This window comes from Archocentrus centrarchus, chromosome 10, assembly GCF_007364275.1.
Source record: "Archocentrus centrarchus isolate MPI-CPG fArcCen1 chromosome 10, fArcCen1, whole genome shotgun sequence".
Classification (NCBI taxonomy): Eukaryota; Metazoa; Chordata; class Actinopteri; order Cichliformes; family Cichlidae; genus Archocentrus; species Archocentrus centrarchus.
Window position 1 is genome coordinate 15,957,950 of NC_044355.1, and position 20,773 is coordinate 15,978,722.

At 42.4% G+C, this 20,773-nt stretch overlaps 1 protein-coding gene across 50 annotated transcripts in view; it reads right to left on the bottom strand.

The window, feature by feature from the left end:
- Positions 1–1,681: 1,681 nt before the first annotated feature.
- The window catches only part of LOC115786625 (protocadherin gamma-C5-like), a 365,072-nt gene continuing 345,980 nt past the window's right edge, over positions 1,682–20,773 (bottom strand). For 25 of the 50 annotated variants that reach the window (XM_030738919.1, XM_030738920.1, XM_030738912.1 and 22 more), the window contains exons 2-4: positions 10,085–10,143; positions 5,899–5,996; positions 1,682–4,395 (exon numbers count right to left, since the gene is read on the bottom strand). In XM_030738919.1, coding sequence (XP_030594779.1) covers positions 4,112–4,395; positions 5,899–5,996; positions 10,085–10,143 — 441 coding nt within the window. In that variant the 3' untranslated portion in view covers positions 1,682–4,111. Of the gene's footprint in view, positions 4,396–5,898; positions 5,997–9,009; positions 9,064–10,084; positions 10,144–14,274; positions 17,024–17,915; positions 20,524–20,773 lie in introns of those variants that run through there. The other 25 variants (XM_030738900.1, XM_030738897.1, XM_030738888.1 and 22 more) reach the window with 6 other exon arrangements.

The window sequence follows — 20,773 nt, forward strand, 5'->3', positions numbered from 1 at the left end:
TTTGAAGATTTTTGCCTGAATGTAACTGTGTGTCACTCTGTTGTGAGTATCTGTGTGTGTGTGTGTGTGTGTGTGTGTGTGTATAATCAGCAGGAATGTGTTTAATTAAGCGAGATGAGGTGGGGGACATAGAGGGGGCAACAGAACAATCTTCCCATTCTTTTTGGTCTCCCCTTGGGGAAATTTGTGACACATGGGGACAGTCAGGACAACAGGAGTCTCTATGAGTCATAGGATGACAAACATCAGCTGACAGAGAGACTATAAAGCTATTTTAAGTCCTAATTGTATATGCATTATGCATTCATATGAACAGCACTTCAGTTTCCTTCGATTGTTAACCAGAATTGGCTCTCAAATGGAAACTCATATTTTATCTCGCCAAATGGGGACAAACCCACAGTGCCTTATCACCTCTGACTCATCTACTTGTGTCTGTGTGTGGGATATTCTCCACTCGGCTCTGCCATGTTCCCTGCATATGGCTCGCTCTGTTGCCAGGTTTGACTAATTGCTGAATATGTTTATCTTTCTGCAGGTCATTCAGCTCAGCCAGGCCCCGAGCAGAGCCAACAATGGTCACTGCATAGATCTTTAATGAAAATGTGTAGAACTGAGCAAAGCATCCAGCGCTGGGGCTGGCGGTTACTGTGGCAACCATATATCACAAGAAGAAAGTGTCAAAAGGAGACAGCCATTTTGGGGATGTGAATATGCAGTGATTGATGCTGGAATGTTGCTGTGTGGAAAAGCTGGATTGCTGTTGTCATTTCAGGTATGCTTAAATAACTCTAATAGTTGTTGGTCTTCCATGATCTTCAGGCAGTAACCCTGACTCAGAAAAACCACATTAGCTGGTGTTAGAGTGGACGTCACATCTGATTCACGGACAATGATGTGAATGTAAAAGTTTATATTCTCACGTCCTCTCTATCCCTCCAACTTCTCAGTCAGGGTCTCCTTCCATCCCCTAACAACTGCAGCAGTGAGCTAAATCCTGCTCCTTTTGTTTTGCTTTTGACGTCCCATGGGCTATTTATAGAGACATGTGTTATTGTGTAAGATCTCTTGAAAGGCCCAAAGAGCATAAGCAGGCTGACATGTTCTCTACAGTGTCCCCAACTTCTGCAAGAGGAAAGATAGAAGAACATTTAGCTCTAATATCCTTGAATTGAAGAGTTTAGAGAATGAGCTCTATGCATACCTACACATTTACTTCCCCCTATGTTTAACCATTATGCTGTGATTAGATGCTTTTTATTTTTCCCTTTCTAAGTAAAAGATTACACATTATACAGCTTACATGCAATGATTTTTTTGGCAGATGCAGTTGTGAATCCTATCAAAAAAGGAGCCAAATTCATATCTTCAGTTTAACATGTTTTTGATGGAACATGTTGGTTCCTGTAAATATTTTGTAGCTTCATATTTTGTCTCTTAAAGGAACCTGAAGTTAAAGAAAAAAAAAGCTTCAGAGGTTAGATTAGTAGCGCTGCTGCCACACAGTTAAAAACACTCAGAGAAAGACTTCAATACACAGCATACTGCATCGTATAGCTTTTAATGCTTTTTTGCATGTGAGTGAAATTAATATTATTAACAGTGTAAATGATGCTCAGTTACCTCACTCATCTGTGAGAAAAATTAGACACAGTAGCATTAACACAAACACACACAAGTATTTTTTTAAATGAATCTTTTTATTTGAAATGTCAGTGTTCAAGAGAAAATAAAACAGCAATATAAATATTAGCATAAAAATAAGAGAGTAACACGGGGGTATAGCGTGGGGGCTAAGCATTTGATAAGAAAGATAATACAGCAGGATAGAGTAGGATTAATTCAGCAGCGGACGGACTTACACATATATAATATTTCTAATCATTTGTTCATATGGACAGAAAGAGAATGAGAGGCATTCTTTCACAAATGCACAAGATAAAATCACCGCAAAGGAACATTAAGAGGTTACAGAAGGATAGAAACTTTTCCATATTTTTTTTTTGTTGTTTTGTTTCTTTACAGGGTGATAAAAGATAGTAGAGAGAAAATAAACACAAAAATATGCGCAACACATACCACAAGTTAACTAGTCTACGTGTGTCACTTCTTTTACTTACCTAAAGTTATCTTTAATTCATTTATTTACACTTAAGTGTTAGTTGGCTTCCATGGTGCTTAGTTACTACATTGCAACACAAACTGCTGAAGAACATCTCAAATTTTTTATTTAATATTGTTTTTTTTTTTTTTAAACTGTGGTTTTCTTATTTTTTTTTTTTTCTGAAAAACAAAATGCAACACATTCCAGTAGTAAGCCACGCCTTGTGGAGAGGGACTTTTATTTTGAAAATGTTGGACGTGGTCCCTACTATACAAACACCTGGCTCATACCATCGACAGAACTCGTGTTTATTTACAGTGGGGAAGAGCCTCAGAGGACTAGGGAGTAGATGGGGAGAGGTGAGTGGTGGAGAGGTTGAGGTTTCCCATTGGTGTCAATGGAGAGAGATTTCAAAGGGCTTGTGAGTGGCATCTCCTCACCAACAGGGACAACCATGCTTGGCTCTGTTGACCTCTACCGCAGTCAGTGCATTTGAGTGAGTTTGGGGGGGGGTGGGCAGGTCAACAGTGGTTCCTCTGTACATTCAGCGGGTAGAGCCAAGGTTGTTTCCCACCCCCTGATCGATACAATGGTGCCACCTCAGTCTGTTTACCTCTCACCGCACCGCTTCCACTCCCCCCTAACCCAGCCTGCAAGCTCCCTTTTTTTTTTCATGCTGTTGTATCTGGCCAGGAGCCTGACAGAAGGATGGATGGCAATGTAAAGACTTCATATCTTATACAAACAGTTCCTCTATGCTATCGAATCATTATCTCCCAAAGAAAAGACATGATACTGTGTCACATCAAGACGTTTCTTCAGCACTTCAGGATAGTGAAGGAAAATACTCCATCAAGGCCCTAAAAGCCTGAAAGGTGTCTAGAATCTCCTAAGCACTTAAGTTTACCACATCTACATGTTTCCCTAAAGACTGAAGTGATTACAACCCCTACAGGATCTTTAGAATACTAACAGTGCATTTCTTTTTGTTTGGCTCTCAACATGGGGCAGTGAGTGAGGGAAGGACACGAGCTGAGTGTGAGGAGGGGAGGGCAGGGGGTGCGGGGCAGCAGGACATGTCTGTGCCCATCTGGAGGTGTTACACAAGAAGCCAGTCCCTGCTGCTGTACCACCGATATGGACAGCATGGCTCGTGACTCCACGACACAGCGCCATGCCACCCCCACCCTCTGCCAGCCCTTCCTCTGGGTGCATGCTCAGGTCATAAAAATATCAGAAGATTAAAATCTTTTTTTTTTTTTCTTAAACTATGATTACAAAAGTAATTTTCATTTTGTGTCAAGTAAATGCTACACGTGCATTATATTGACCTGCGATTGGACAGACGATAATAGATTCAAGATGTCCTCTCTTTGCTTTTGCAATGCATAGTTTGCGATTCTAAACTAGTATATGTGGTCTGAACCTTAATGAGCATGCAGAAGAGTTTGTAATACCTGTTAAACAACAGCCTTGATGGGACTTAATGCTTTAAGATCCAGCGAGGCTGACCCTATTTAGCAATCTAATGGATGGCAACTAACGTACTTTACAATAGCCGACTTTCCACCTCCAAGGAAAGTCCACAGAAAATCCAATATGAAAGACATTAACATTTCATTTCAGAATACATCACTGCGTATAGCCTTGTCATCCCAGCAAGGTTCTTACACTGAATCTCTTTGTCCAAGTTTTTATTTTGTTTTTTTGTTTTTGCCAAAAGAAAAAAAAATGGGTGGGGGACAGTAACCCTCCACACCCAGCCAAAAATATCTACCAACAAAGGTTATGTGAACAATACTAGACCTTAAGCACAGCACAGGTTAGAAACACTAACAGCTTTCAACACATTCAGATTCTTTGAGGCCCTCAGGACACTTTCAAAGAACTTTCAAAATCATCCATGTGGTCACAAGTGATTTGCTGTCAATATTTAAGATATCTAATGGTGGGGTGTGGAAGGTTAATTTCTCATCAGATCATTCCTTCACCTCTCTCTGTTCACATCTACTTCTTCTCCTTCTTGGTGGACTTCTTCTTGGAGGCTGGAGTCTGGGCAGCCTTGGGGGGCTCAGGCTGGGCCGAGGCCTGAGGAGGGGGCAGCGCCTGTTGGGTGGCCTGCTGGGCTGTGGCCTGCTGCTGCTGGGGGTTTGAGGTGAGGGTGGCCGTGCTGCCTGGGATGTAGACGTTCTGGCGATAGTCGGGCACGTGCTGCAGGGTGAACTGGGGGCTGTAGCGGGTGCTCAGGCCCATAGTGCCAGGCCCGAGGGTAGCTGTAGCCTCACTCACTTCTGGGGGGAAGAGAGACAAAGTTGGGGGAAAAGGGGTGAGGAGGAAGAGGACAGAGGGATGAAACTTGTTAGATAAGCATTTGGAGTTTGACAGAAGCGGTGCAATTAAAAGACATAAAAGAAAATTAAACAATTTTTAAAGCTTCTAGAAGAGGGTGAAGGGAAATTCAGTATGAGCATCAGGTTAAATTCAAGCATAGTAAGGCAAACATGAAGAGCCGGTGAGTGAAACTAAAAATTGAGGACATGAAGATAAAGAAATGGACAAATGAACATAAAGAAATAAATAAATACAAAAAGTGTTTTTTTTTTTCTTTTCCAGCATACTCCTCTGTTTTTGGTGTTCCTTTTAAAAAAAAAAAAAGGAAAAAGAGGCATGCCCTGTTTCTCTGTGTGTGTGCATGACGTAGAGAGAGATGACTACTCAGCCCATAATTCTCCCACAGCCCCTGCATTGCAGAGCCAGGGACACAAACCCTCCCTCCCCCATTCTCTAGTTCATCTCAGCCTCCATAAACACACGCATGCACATGACATTTGCAATGCTAAGTGTGCTGGAGCTAAAGTCATTAGAGAGGTCACTTTTTTATTACCTTCTCCTCCAAAGTGGTGCCCTAATTAAATGAATTGTTCCTGCATTGTGTTTATCAGCACAGTGACATTAAGCATAAAGGAAAGATGACCTTCAGTATTTATCACATGCTCTGTTTATTCCTTCCTCCCTGATGGCTCAAATTGTTCAGTCTGTCTGCCATGCAGGTTACCACCACATGACCATCTCGCCATTTCCTCTCCGATGGAAAAATTCCACACAGCGTTTGGAGCAGTGTCCAAGCACGTGGGGGTGGGGGGTGGGGTTGTGAAATAACACTGGAAATAATGACTTGATTCTGTTTGGCAGTAAATCTTGCTGAGTTCATCCCTCGACCATCATCCTCTCTGCATAATTTGTGTTTGCCTGTCGCTACATTTGGTCTTGGTAGCCCTGCTATTTTCTGCGTACTTTTCCATGCATTGACAAAACTTGAAGATGACTCACTGTGTGAAATCGTCTCAGTGCTGCCTAAACTGTCACTGCAGGGACAGAGGGAAAGGACAGGAGGGGGGAGGATGTATGTTGTAACATATAAGAATCTCTCAAGTGTGTGAGAAGTGTGTACAGTGGAAACATACATCTCACTGTTGTGTTGTTAAATTCAACAAATCAGCTTTACTACATCAGAGAAACGGTGAGTAGTAATACTAGGTTCACTGTCTGAATATCATCTGAGGCTCCTCTGTAGTTTTTATTAGCACACATCCACTACATGGAAATACTAGTGTGGACAGATAGAGCTTTATCAATGACTGAGTCTGGCTTGTTTGGCCTCCAACCAAACAGGAAGCTAAACAAACCACCACTTCCTACGCATCCCCGATGAGAAGAAGACAAATAACTAGGCTTGGAAAGGAGAGGATGAGCTAATAGGAAAGAGGAAAGAGATGACGAGGTATAGGACTCACCGTTGGCTGCAGCCATCAGGGCCTGGAGCTGCTCAGCTTCAGTAGGTGGCTGGGGCCAGGGGCCAGTTCCCATGGCAACCTCAGGTCCTCCAGTTGCCCTGTGGGAAAAATGAGGAAAGAACACATGTAAATAACTGCTTTCCCCTCTACAGTGCATCTATGCATGTGTGTGTTTAGCTTGACAGCATGATGTAAAGCAGAGCAGCTGATGGTGAAATACACAGCCTGAAGAGAGCTCAGCAAAAATAATACAAAAGATGTATAGAATACAAAACAGGGTGTGTCTCAAACACACAGGCACACTCTTAAACAGATTACTGTAAAGGCATGTGTAAATGCGTCTGCACACAGACACATGGTAGCATGTGTGTTCACACATTAATTGTGCAACTTTCACACACTCACCAGTATGACCCTGAGCAATGTGCCGTCTAGTAAATCTAATTAAACTTATTTAATGATCCCACCTCTTAAGGAAATGGCTGTCTGCATAGTTGCACATGCAGCGCTCAGTGAGCACTGAACATTTCCATCTGGGCAAACTTCATGTTCAAAGGCTGGTTTATTTAAAAGCTGCAATTTGCATGTGGGGGTAAAAGAGGAGAAAGCAGACCTGTATTTGAGTACGCTCACCTACTTATTTCTATTCCCATGTATGTAACACAGCTACACGAGCTCTGCAACCGAGAACTAGGTCACAGTGTTTTAGTCTGTTCCTAAAGTACTAATAAGCCTCCATCTTTGAAGCACCAGAGTTTAGTGCCGAACAACTACAGAGCGTTATCTTCATGCTACTGGTAAACTGTATCAGAAAATATAGATAAAATGTCATTTCACTTCATTAGAAGCCTTGTGCAGGAGCCATGCATCGTTTAAAACCATTATGGGAGTAGTATGGCTAATTTCTCCCTAGCACCAGATAAACAAAAAAGTAATATTTAACTACTCGCAGCCTTGTAAACTGTGGTTCAGAGTGTTGAAACAATGGCTATTTGATTGTGTGGGCTAATAAACCCCCTTAGGACACTCAGTGGAGGGCCATGGGTAAAAGATTCTATTGGTATGTGCAGCTCGAAATGACAATGACATAGTGAAACTGAGGTAGTAATTATTAATAAAGGGGGGAAAGCAAAACAGTATATCCGTATGAAAATAACATGAGTTGTAGGCCCATTTTGCATCATAACATCAACTCCAAATGCATAACCAGAGTCATAAAAAGCTGTTTTCAGCTATGCAAAACATGCTATGGCTCCGACACAGCCCTGAACAGCAAATCAGCCTGGCCTGACTTGAACAGACAGAAAATATTGAGACAACATACAGCCAAGATGCTTGTACTTAGGAGGACTGTTTCTCTTTTAAAGTGTTATTAAGCCAAATGTTGATTTAATTTAGTTTTTCATGTTTGCTTCCCTCTTTATTACATTTGAAAATGTTCAGGGCATTAGTTTTGAAAAAAAGTCACAGGTTATCTAAAACCTTTGCACAGAAGATAATGTGTTAAATGCATAGGATGTAAACAAGAAAACTCTTTTCTACTTAAAACTAACTAAAAAAAAGTCCTCTGACAAATTGGTCTGATCCAGGGAATAAAGAGAAAGTAAAAGACACATTAAGAGAAAAAGTGAAAAAGAAGTTCTAACACAAAAGCTTGGCTCTGTTTGAGCACAGGTTGCCAGATTGCACTGCCAAAACACTGAAGTGGTTTTCAGCTCAGTGCCAGAGAGAGACTGAGGAAGAGAAACATGTACGTCCTGTGCCAAGCAGCCAATGAGAAACAGACTGGATAGGAGTACCCTCAGTAAGGCCAGAGTGGCCATTTTGTGCCTTTTCATGCTAAATTAGCATTCTTCTTCTTATCATATCCTACAGTTGTTTTAAGTGTTTCCTATGGTCAGGATTATCACTTCCTGTGGGCAAGGTTGTACACTGCAGTCCAGAAAAATGTCCTTAGTCGGCCAGACTGGGCTATCATTTTCCTTCTGCTACTGTACATGATATGTTTCATCTTAATAGATGCCTTCACTTGTCACTTTTCAGGGAACCTTCAAGACATTAAAGCTGCAGTAGGAAATGCAAAAAACCCCCTCCTCGTCTTCACTTCTTTCTAATCCCCTCCAACAAAACAAGCACATAGTCAGTGGTCAATACTGAATTTTGGTTTCACACAGAATACTAACACCACTCTGTTTAACCCACTGCACGACTGTGTCCTACTTTCTGACTTTTTCACTTTTTCTCCATCACAGGCCAGATTTTATAATCCTGACAAAGGAGGCCAGAGGAGATTTAGTGGTCTATTCCCTTTAGGACCACTTGAATCACAATATACTAAAATGTTATTCTATTTTTATCTAATACCCCCCCCCCCCCCCCCCCCCCCCCCCCCCCCCCAAAAAAAAACAAACAAAAAAACAAACAAACATAAAACATGTTGCTTACTTGCACTTTAAATGTAATTTAAACCCATTCCTCAAGTCACATGGTATACATGGTAACATCTGTTATATCTGCGTGCTGACCTCTAGAGTTCAAAGTGGACTCCTGAGTACGCAATCTAGGAACTTTTCAACCTCTAAAAGGTGTTTTAAACCATCAGTCACTAGACAGATGTTCTCATTGTCCTCTGGTTAATAAGTCACATGAAAAAGCTGCATGTGGTGGTGTTGAGCTACAACCATCACAGACATACATCAAAGGCAACACTGTATGGTTAGCGAGTCTCAAACAAGGAGAGAAAAGAAGAGTTCTTGGACTATAACAACTATATGTATAGCACACATACAAGGCATAGCAAATCTACAAAACACTGCACACAAACTGAAAAAAGTGTCACAATCCTTTCTACGCCACAGCAGGCATTGTGGCCTATGCACATCAATCAACAAATCCCATCAAACTTTCAGGGAGACTAACAGAAGCTATGGGTTAGGTACAGCTACACACAGCACAGCACTCAACTGCAGTGCACTACCTAAAAGATTTTAGTCATTTTCTGCCCTTATCAGCTGATCAAGTCCCTCTTCCACTGAACAGCAGCAAATCTGATCCCTGATCAACTGCTGAGGACAGAACGTGACCATACAGGGCCTAGGTCTAAATTGGTACCTTGTCCCATTCTTCGGCGTCCATCGTATATGTGTACCGTATGGCATGTGGGGACTAAAAACACAACAAGTTATACACCCTGAAAGAACTACTGTGTATCTGACTAATGGTTGCAAAGAAAGGAAAATACGGAGATATTATTCTCTAGATCTTGGTTGGAAAATGCTGAATCAGTCACATCCATTTGAAGTACAGGACATGGAAGACATAGTTATAGAGAACTAAAATGAATTGTGTCCAATGTATCTACAGTCCCAGTGGTTTACTAAAGCTGCAGTAGCTTGTGTTTGCGTCCAACATTTTCCTGAAAACAGAGCTGTGTGTTTCAGGGACCAACCTTGACTTATAGGATGTACTGTGCAATCAGTGTTGTGAAAACTAACTGCATACACTCTATTACAGCCCACAAGACATGGGCAAATATCAATGACAAAGCAATCAACACACATACTAATTAAACCACGCAATTGACATTTAATAGGCAAATAACTGATGTCAAAAAATGTCATTTCAAGTGAGCGGTCAGTACATCCTGACATGGCAGAAAAAAATGGAGACAGTGCAAGAAAGATAAATGCACTATCCCATCCCCCCTGCTAGCTCTGGTCACCATCCCTCATCAGTAGTACTGAGCGATGGCGCACAGGCTCAGGGAGCACAGAGAGGAAAGGAACAGCAGGGAAGGGGGAGGGGGAGTGGAAGCTGCGGCAGCCATTTTATAACGCAGCCTGGAAACAGGCAGAGATGCTTTTCAGGTTCAGATTCTGTGAATCAAAACCTTACCGAGCAGAATCATGCAATCAGATGAATCGAGAAATTCATCACAACTGGATTGGAATTTAAAGTCACATTACAATGTTTGCTTGTGACTTTAATGTCATCAATATTTTACAATCAGCACCCTGCAGGCAGCGAGTTGTTATGGTTACGGCACTCACACCATCCCCCCTTTTCATTTCTCAACCTCTTCACTCTTTTTTTCTTGATAAGCAACAACATGGTCTTGATATTTTTGGGCATTTCAGTTGTGTGTGTGTGTGTGTGTGTGTGTGAGAGAGAGTCTCTGTTTACTCACCCGCTAGGTCCGGGTCTTTGTCCCTGTGTAAAGCGCCAGTCATTGTTGGGAGGCTTTTGCTGTGAAGAGAACAAAAGATGCAATATGAAATATGTGTTTTGTTGCAACAGCAGCAAGATGTTTCTAAGGTGAAATTTAGGGTTCTTAGGTACTTGGTTTGTAGTTGGCACATGTGTATGATAATGTATGTCTGTATGTATCCTTTTGCACGTCTTTTCAGTTTTTCATTGAGGCTCATCAAAAGATTACAGATGGCTGTGAATAACTGTACCTTCAGGCATCCATGTTGCCCCAAACACAGTGGGACACAAACTAGTGCAGAGGAACACGCACACGTACACACATACAAAAACTACAGGCCTGCTTAGGAAAATGAAAAGACTCAAAACTAAAATAAAAAGACAGGCATTATCAAAAAGAGAACACGATCATTTAAGTGGGCAATCAGCTTGGCACCAAAGCAGCCAGGAGCTGAACTCGATGTCCAAATGACTTACATCTGAAAGGATTGTCTCAGTGGATGACAGTGCACATAAAGATCAGTCTGAAACACTGAACTTACCAGCTCATAAGTGGAAAAATGAAGGCAAACCAAAGCTATGACACTGACAAGACCTTTGAGAGACAGAGGACAACGAGAGTCCTCATAAAATAAGTTTGATACCAAAACTTAGTAGTAATGATAAAAGCCTCTCCCATCTCTGCATGCTTCTGCTACTCTCTATTAATGTCTTCAGCCCCACTGCACTTTTGTCCATCTCTACCTCATGGACCATGTCATCATGTCTTTCTCTAGCTCTTTCCCTCTCTCTGGCTCTCTTGTTGTGCAGTGATGCGGTGAATAGACCCATGGCTTGGCTCCAGATTCTGCTGCCTAATCGACACAAGAGCTCCCCGGAGAGAGAGGCCGGCAGAATGATGTGCTGCATTATTAAAAGAGCCATCCTACCCAAGGGAATGATGGAAAGAAGCAAGAGAGAAAACTGAAAGATAGCTACACATGAAGAGCATATTGAGAATCTGTTAGAATACGGGCAAATGAAGGAATACATGTTAGTGACTACACAAGAACAAACAGGGAAGTACAGTTTGTTGAAACAGCTGCAGTCTGAGTGTTGAGTATCATGCAGACAAAACAAGTGACCATCTCAAGATACTACCGACAGAGTAGAGTAAGTGTGAATGATGAAGAAGTGATGGAACCAGTGTGAACTGATGGCTATTCAATAGTACAGTTGCTAAACAAGCTTGCAATGCATGTAGTGTTGAGTGAAAATAGCTGTCAGTGGATTCAGTTTCAGTATTATTTTCCTGCTGATGATAACAGAAAAGGAAAACAAAGTCAAATTCAGACAGCATTGCTTGGTTGTGTCCTCGTGACAAACCACAATGCCAGAACTCACAAGCTGTTTTTATTACAGCATGAAATACTTATAGTGAGTGAAAATGAGAAGGAAGGTGAAAATGAACTCTTATCCTCTTTCACAGCAGAGCTTGGTCGACATTTAAAGTCTAAAAATTGACTCAGAGATGTTTATGTGTGTGTGGGCATGTAAATCTGTCTGAGTTGTGGGGAGGGAAAAAAAAATCAGCAGTGAGTGGAAGCAAACATCCACAGAGAGAGGCCCAGCATTCCAGCTGTGTGACTTGTTCTCTCCACACACATGCACAGACAAACACTGATCATTTTCAAGGTCAAATCCCACTGTATGCATGTGGAAGGAAGGATAACAGACTGTACTGGAATGTCATCCTATATGCTTCATTATGGCAGGTCAGGTTTAAGGAGACATAAGATTAGGGTGTTTTATATGTCTGCAGTTCTTATCTGCTCGAGTTACAAAAAAAAAGTCAAACTGAAGACTTTCAACAAACTGATATGTGTTGCTAAGGTTTTAAGTTAATGTCTTTACAACAACAACAACAGTTTCCAGAGAAAACAAATCCCAACAGTAATAGCTATTAACGGCTTACGGAGATAAAATCTAATTGACTTCATCTGCAATTATCTGAACAGCTTTAGCTGTGCTTGTTTCTTTATCATTTGTTCTCTTTAATGAGTTGGTCACTACAGAAATACAAATGAAATTATCAAAAATTCACAAGCCATTTGTTTTTGAGAGCAAGTTAAATGTAAGCATGGGGAGAGAGAGAAGGTCAGACAGACTACTCAGACACACTGCCACTGAAGAGAGAGATTACAGCTCTGTGGCACAACTTCTCATCCCACAGAAAGATGATCAAACTAAACCTGGAAGATTTAAAAACTGTCAGTCTGCTTCCCTTACATCTGTGAATTGAGCCAAAGAGCTTTAAAGGATCTCCAAGTGAATTACAATCTGGCTCTGGCTGAATTTCTTAGCTACCTCACAGTAATGTGCATAAAAGCTATATATATATATATATATATATATATATATATATATATATATATATATATATATATATATATATATATATATATATATATATATATAAAGAAGAAATGGAAATAACAAGGCTGAAATCAGGATATTTAAATCTAAACTGCAGACTCCAATACTCGTTTAATTTACTATAGGCATTGCACTGTCACAACAGAAGAGGACAATGAGTAGTGTTTGACTTTGATATTCTTCTGCCTTCAACAAACAGCATGACTCAACTGAACACAAACCCTGAGGACAATTTCATGGAACTGCATGAGCCAGCATGTCGCATGCACAGGTTTATTATCCATTAAAAAAAGCATATTTATAAAAACACTTGGCCCAACTTAGGACACAAGCCAACCCGTATAAACTCACACAAGCTTGACAACTAAAATACTAACTGGTAATATTCAGATCTTGACATGAGTGACAAGAAAAGATGGCAAAAATAAGTGATAACTTTCCAGTGAGTCAAAACGCCTTGCATCCTTTAATATGCCGTAATTTGGATGCAAAGTTTCTGTGCAAGCAAATGATTGAGGAGAGTGTGCCAATACAGCACACTGCAAATGAATAAAGGATACAAAGAGGGACAGTGGGAAGGCTCTAAGACCCCAGGGTCCTGCTAAAATTACACAGTACTAGAGGGCTCCTCATGCCTGATGCTTTTTACACACAACCTCATGCATACAGGCACACAAACACCCACAGTGGTACTCTAAAGATTTATAGCCTGTGCCGTCTGTCACTGTGCCACACGTGCATAAAGCCATTTTTCCTTTCCAGTTATCTGTGTGTCTATCTCTTTTGCTCTGCTGTCCTCATTGCACACGTGTCACTAGAGCAGAGAGACAGATTGTACGCTGCTGGCCTCAGGGCCAACCTAATTCAGTCTAGTCTTTATAAAACAGAGTGGGTAGAAACATTAGTTTAAAAAAAAAAAAATTAAACAGTTAAGGGTAAACATCAAAATATCAAAGCAACATCACATAGCTATGAAATGCCACATGATGAATACTGTGGATAAATAGATTTAAGATGAAAAAATCTTTTTTGTTTTTTTAACTGAACTCCTCAGTGATCACTTTCCAAAGTGACCTCACTCATGTGAGTCCTGGATCCAATCATCAAAAGTTCAGAGGATAACAGGAAGTCAGGGGTCAGGCCACTGACCCCATGAATTCCTGTTTTTCGGCTACTGCTTTATTCTTTGGCTCTCTTCCTCCACCCTTCTTACCATTTTCTTTCCTGGCTCTTTTCCTCTCCTTCACTCCCTCTCTCATCCTGTTCCCCTCTATCTCCCAGACATTCCATCGAGCCAACTCTGCAGTACCCATTTTCATTTGGTTCTCTCCTCCATCTGTTAACAGCACTTAAGTTTTACCCCTTTCCCCTTCTTTTGTTATTCCAGCTAGCTTCTTTTTCTCTACAACTGCAGCTTTCTTCTTTGTAAATAGCAGCATTCTCTGTCACTTAACTTGCTTTAAGCCAGAGATAGTAACCACATTTCCTGGCCTTGAGTCTGATTAAATATTAAGATGTTTTTTTATGCTTCACAAACCTATCTAACAGAACAACAACACTCTCAGAGCCCTTTCACCTCATAGACAGACTGGTCCTCTTGGTAAAACAAAACAAATGGTTTAAAATATAGTAAGTGACTCAAGGCGTTTTCAATGTATAACAAAACAACGACATGTATTAGGATGTTTATGCATTTCCAGAACTCTCATGTTAATAGTGAAAAGCATATGCTCACTCTCCCACTTAACCCCTCACCTCACTGGCTGAGTTCATAAGGTACTTCTTGCTGAGTGTCATGTTGAGTGTGTTGTTGTGGCTCAGCATGGGTGATTTCATAAATACAAAGTCACTTCGGCTAGATATGGTGGAGTAGCACGGCCTATAGGTTCGTGTATGTGGCTCCTGGGGACCTCCCACAACCTCCATATATCGTATGGGTCCATCAGTATTGAGCTGCAGGTGGAGGTCTTTGCTAGGCCTCTGATGGTAGCGGCTGGACCTGTGGCGACCATAGCAGCAGCAATCAGAGTCTCCCAGCCCTGGGCCACGGTGCCTCAGGCAGCGCACCATGAGAACTACAAATGTGATAAAGGACACAGCTGACACACAGGCTAGTGAGATGATAAGGTACAAAGTGATATCTGGCATCCCGTTGCGTTGGTAGAAGGGTGTGTGGTGAGGGATTACTGGAGCATCATTGGCTGGTGCCTTCTCATCCACAGTTATTGTAATGTTCACAGAAGTGGACTTTGGTGGGTCACCGTTATCCTGAATGATGACCACAATGTCATAAGTCGAACCACTTTCCTCCTCGGTCCACTTGCGGGCTGTGCGGAGGTCCCCAGTGTGCGCCCCAATACGGAACATACCAGCATTTGGTCCAGGAGCAATTGAGTAAAACAACCATGCATTGTGCCCACTGTCTGCATCCACTGCTACCAGTTTATTTATGAGGTGCCCTGGGCTGGCAGATGGAGGCACATTGAGCTCTAATCTTTTATCTTTTGAGTAGGAGGGGTGTACAATCCCTGGTGCATTGTCATTCACATCCACAACAAACACGTGCACAGTGACGTTGGCTGTCTGTGGGGGCACTCCGGCATCCTCAGCCTGAACCTCAATACGGAAAGCTTTAAGCTGTTCATGATCCAGAGAGCGCATACTGTAGATGTGACCGCTCTTTGGGTTAATGTAGACATAAGAAGATATAGGTGAGCCCTGGACCATGCTTGGAAGGATGGAATAAGAGATGTGAGCATTTTCACCAAGGTCTGGGTCAGTGGCAGAAACAGCAGCGATGGGGGCACTGGGAGCATTGTTCTCTGGGATATCCACGGAGTATGATGCCTGAGAGAAGGTGGGGGCATTGTCATTTACATCAGACACCTTCACCACAAAGCTGATTTGTGATGAAAGGGGAGGGGAACCAGCATCAGTGGCCTTGATGACGACTGAGTACTCTGGGACAGTCTCACGGTCCAGGTTTCCAGCAGTGACTAGGCGGTAATGCATGTCAAAACTTGACATGAGTTTGAATGGCAAACCTGGTGTAATAGTTAGCTTAACATTTCCATTAAGACCAGGGTCTGGGTCTCGTGTGTTTATGAACGCTATGGCGGTCCCTGGTGCTGAGTCCTCTCTGATAGATTCCGTCAGTGACACCAGTTTCACTTCTGGTACGTTGTCATTCACGTCAATGACGTTAACAATGACGTTACAGGAGCCCTCCATAGCAGGAGAGCCACCATCTCTGGCCTGCACTGTGATGTGATATGCAGTCATTTCCTCGTAATCCACAACACCCTTTACACGGATTTCTCCGCTTTTAGAATCCACAGTGAAAAGATTGAGAACGTGCTGCGGCGTGTATTTACTAAAAATATATGATATGTCCCCGTTGCTACCTGAATCAGCGTCTGTGGCGTTTACTTTCGTTACTAAAGTGCCCAGTGCAGCATTTTCTAATAGTGTAACTTTCTTTAGAGGTTCGTCAAAGACGGGCGCATTGTCATTTACGTCCAGAACGTCAATGAGCAGAAGTGTTGAGCCAGATTTCTCTGGCTGACCCCCATCCACAGCAGTGAGCAGCAGGCGAAACAAGGCCTGTCTCTCCCTGTCCAAAGGTTTATTCACCACAAGCTCTGGAAACTTGCGGCCATCACTTTTAGTTTCCACATTCAAAGTAAAGAAGTCATTTGCTGCGAGATGATAAGTGCGTAAAGAGTTGGTACCCACGTCTGGGTCGCGTGCGCTCTCCAAACGGAACTGTGTGCCAGGCGCGGCCGCCTCAGATATCTCCAAAGAAATGTTACTGGTTGAAAATTGCGGTGCATTGTCATTCACATCCAGAACGTCCACCACGACGCGATGAATCTCTAAAGGATTGTCCATAAGTATTTGAAGGTGTAGCGAACATGCTGAGTTCAAATCACACAGACTCTCTCTGTCAATTTTTTGTTTAATAATCAAATCACCGGTCGTCTGCTTTACCTCAAAGTACTGCACTGCTGATTCGGAGACCACCCGCAGCCTCCTCTGAACAATCCGCTGAGCCGTAAGAGTCAAATCTTTAGCGATATTCCCCACGACAGAGCCTGGATTTAGTTCCTCCGATACGGAATAGCTGAGCTGAGCGGACGCACAGGAGACCCATGCTAGATAAAAGTAAACTCTCCACAGCCTCCATCCTCCGGAGTACTTTCTCTGCGTAGAGTCCATTGTACTGTGCTCCGAGGATCAGGGAACGGTAAAGTTTCTAACTTCTTTCACTGAAGCGCATCCATGATAGTATTAAAACGCGACGTCCAGACTCCTAAACATTTCCATTTTAGAAAAAGAGCGATGGGAAGTTTTGAAGTGACCATTGCGTCAACCTTTTAACGAAAAACAAAAACAAAAAATCAAAGTATTTTCTGCTTCCACTGAAACACTCGGCTCTGTCTTCTCCGCCGGAGTCCCTTCATGGGCGGGGAGATGTAACACAGGACTTCCCTCTCATTGGAAGACAGGGCTGGACCAGTGTTGTCATCTCTTTCTCTCTCTCTCTCTCTCTCTCACACACACAGAAAACTTTTCAGTGACTTCACTTCCACATATGCGTATCAACTCGAATAAAATCTCTCGTTTCAAAAGTGAGAGAAGACACCGAAAGGCAAATAACACAACACGTGAGTATGAAGAGGCTTTAAAAAGTCTAACTCAGATTGAAGTAAAAAGTCATTATACAGAGAAGAAAAAAAAAATCCTCGTGTTATCCTTAAAGTGTTATTGTCAAACCAGCAACCACATGTCGCGCAATGCTGTTTACCCCCGCATGGGGGCATGGTTTCCAAACCGGCTTTATCCTTTAGGTAAGTTTACGGTGGCACAGACGACCAAAGGTTTAAAAGGGGCTTCATTGTAAAGTTCAGTGAATCTACAAAAAAAAAAGAAGTTTTTTAAAACTCTATAAAAACGACACACGGCAGGCAATTTGAAGATACTGGCAATACGAATTAGAGAGGCTCTCTATATTTGAGACACCTCATTAACAGAAAGACCAAGAAATAATAGCTGATTATACTTATTGAAAACGATAACACAAATGAAGTATGAATGAATTGTAGTGTGTGTGCATGAGAGGGAGAGAGACAGCATGTCTATTATATATATATATATATATATATATATATATATATATATATATATATATATATATATATATATATATACACACACACACACACACACACACACACACACACACACACACACACACACACGCACGCGCGCGCAGTGGAACCTATTGTACTACACTGATCGTTAGCAATAAACAGCAAAGGAACTGCTAAATGAAAATCAAGGCAAGGTAGACATTAGCGTAATCTTACAAAATTCCCTTCTGATTTTCCGCTCACCTGCTGGCTCTCAAAGGTCCAGGTGCTGTCCGGTAAAGACGCATCCAGCACACTGATCACCTCCTTAAAGTCTGTGGTGCTGCTGGGTTTAATTAGAGTGAAATCACTGTACTCTGACATTGGAGACATACAGGACCTGAAGGACTGACTCTGAGACAACATGTCTCCTCCCAGGACCTCCACGTACTTTATAGGTCCATCAGTGTTGAGCTGAATCTGCAGGTTTCTGTTGGGGTTCTTGTAATCATCACAGTCGGTCCGTCTCATGCAGCAAGTACTGCTGCTTCTGCTGCTCCTGATGCATTTAACCGCTAAGATGAGAAAAGTCAGCAGAGACAGCACGGACACCGAGGCCAGAGAGAGAATCAAATAAAGGGTGATTCTCCCAGTTTTCTTGCTGGGCTCGGCCGCTTTATGTCGGAGGTCTAAGATGGGCTCATGGAGACCGTCCTCCAGCAAGATAGACACAGTCACTGTGGATGACTGGATCGGCTCTCCGTCGTCCTTGATCTCTATAAGCAACCTCTGAGAGGAGTCGTCCTGCTCGGACACAGCGCGTTTAGTCCTCACCTCCCCTGTGTACAGATTGACAGTGAACAGAGAGGCGTCTGTGGCCTCCGCCAGTCTGTAGGAGATCCAGGCGTTATGGCCAGAGTCAGCGTCCACGGCTGTCACCTTGGTAGCCAGGTGACCCGCTTTAGCGGAGCGGGGCATCCTCTGATGAGAGAGGGAGCCCAGAGCAGCGGAGGAGGGGTAAATAACAGCGGGGACATTGTCGTTCTGGTCCAGGATAAAAACATGTACAGTGGCATTGCTGCTGAGAGACGGAGAGCCCTGATCCTTTGCCTGAACCTGAATCTGAAACACCTTCAGTTTCTCATAGTCAAACGAGTGCATGCTGTAGATGCTGCCGTTATCTGAGTTGATGTAAACGTAAGATGAGACGGAAACGTCCTGCACTTTAGAGTCCAGTATAGAGTAAGAGATCTTTGCATTTTGACCAAAATCCAGGTCAGATGCTGATACTGAGTACAGTATAGAGCCTGGTAACCCGTTCTCTTTTAAATACACATTATAGGAGGGCTGAGAGAACACAGGAGAGTTGTCATTTACATCAGTGATGGTGACAGCTACGGTTTTCTTACTTGTCAAGGGAGGTGAGCCCGAATCAGTGGCTGTTATTTCAATATTATATTCCGAGAAACGCTCTCTGTCTAAAGCCCCACTGGTAACCAGTGCGTAATTGTTAGAAAAAGAAGGTTTTAGATCAAAGGGAGGACCCTTGGTAATTTGTAACGTTACTTTACCGTTATCAGCAGAGTCAAGGTCTCGCGCACTGATCAAAGCCACTACTGTGCCACTCGGTGCGTCTTCACGTACGGGCTTGGGCTGAGAAGTTAAAACGATTTCAGGTGCATTATCATTGAGATCAGTAATATCAACCTGCACACGGCAGTGACCCTCCATTTGTGGACTACCTTTGTCCTTTGCAGTTACATCAATATCATATGACTTGGCAGTTTCATAATCTAACTCCCCCTTCAGAGTAATTTCACCGGTTGAAGGGTTAATGTCAAAGACCGACAACACAGAATCTGGTGTCCGATAACCAAATGAGAATTCAATTTCGCCATTTAAACCTTCATCTGCGTCTGTTGCTTTAGGCTGGATAACAACAGCTCCTTTTATAGTTTTTTCACCCAGGGACACTTTGTAAAGATTCTTTTCAAAAACCGGAAAATTATCATTTATGTCAAGAACTGTTACGGTTATTTGAGTGGTTCCGGATCTTACTGGGTTTCCCCCATCTAATGCTGTTAGTAATATTTTGTGTACTGACTTTTTCTCTCGATCTAGAGGCTTTTCTAAAACAAGTTCCGGAACGGTCTTACCACCCTCAATTTCTTTAATTCTAAGGGAAAAACATTCATTTTTACTGAGTGTATATGATTTAAGTGAATTGCTTCCAACATCGGGGTCAGTTGCACTCTCCAAAGGAAAGCGCGTTCCAACTAATGCTAATTCGACTATATTTAAAGACAATTCATTTGAAAGGAAACGCGGGGAATTGTCATTAATATCTCGTATTTCCACCTCAATTCGATGTAACTGTAATGGCTCTTCAGTGACCACTTGCAAAGGCAATACACAGCTGGCGCTTTGTCCACATAAAGCTTCTCTGTCTAGTCTGTCGTTCACCACCAGCTCGCCCTTCCCCGCATCCACACTGAAATACTGCTTACCAGCCTCAGATGCAACGCGCAATTTACGATCAAAAATGTCCAATAGTCCCAAACCCAGATCTTTGGCTAGACTTCCTACAACAGAGCCCTGTTTTAATTCCTCCTGAATGCTGTAACGAGTCTGTCCGCTTACTGTAGTCCACAAGAGAAAGAAATGATGCCACCAAAGTGCCTGCCATCGCCAGTCTCGGTATTCCTTTCTCTTTGTCATCCCTGGTTCAATAAAAAACACAATATCCACAAGGAACGGAGCCCGTAAAGACAATATCCGTATTCCAAGAGCGCGTCATATCCCATTAGAATGATACGTTCTTATAGCTAAAGATAAAATTACAATTAAACCTTATAGTCCAAGTGTACGAGCCATTTACCTACTCACTATCCTCTCTGAGCATTGTGATGGCTGAAGCTGCATGGGGGAGGGAGTAGATCTCTTTGTACAGTTCTGAATGCTATTGGTGCGCAGCATCCATCTCTGACATCCAATGAGAAGGAAACTGAACAGCATCGTTAAAGACACAATAAGGCTTTTGCGCTGAGATGATAGAAGGATTGAAAACACTGTATGGAAAATCAATTTATTCTTCTCAGGAAATACATGACTATCATATAAAT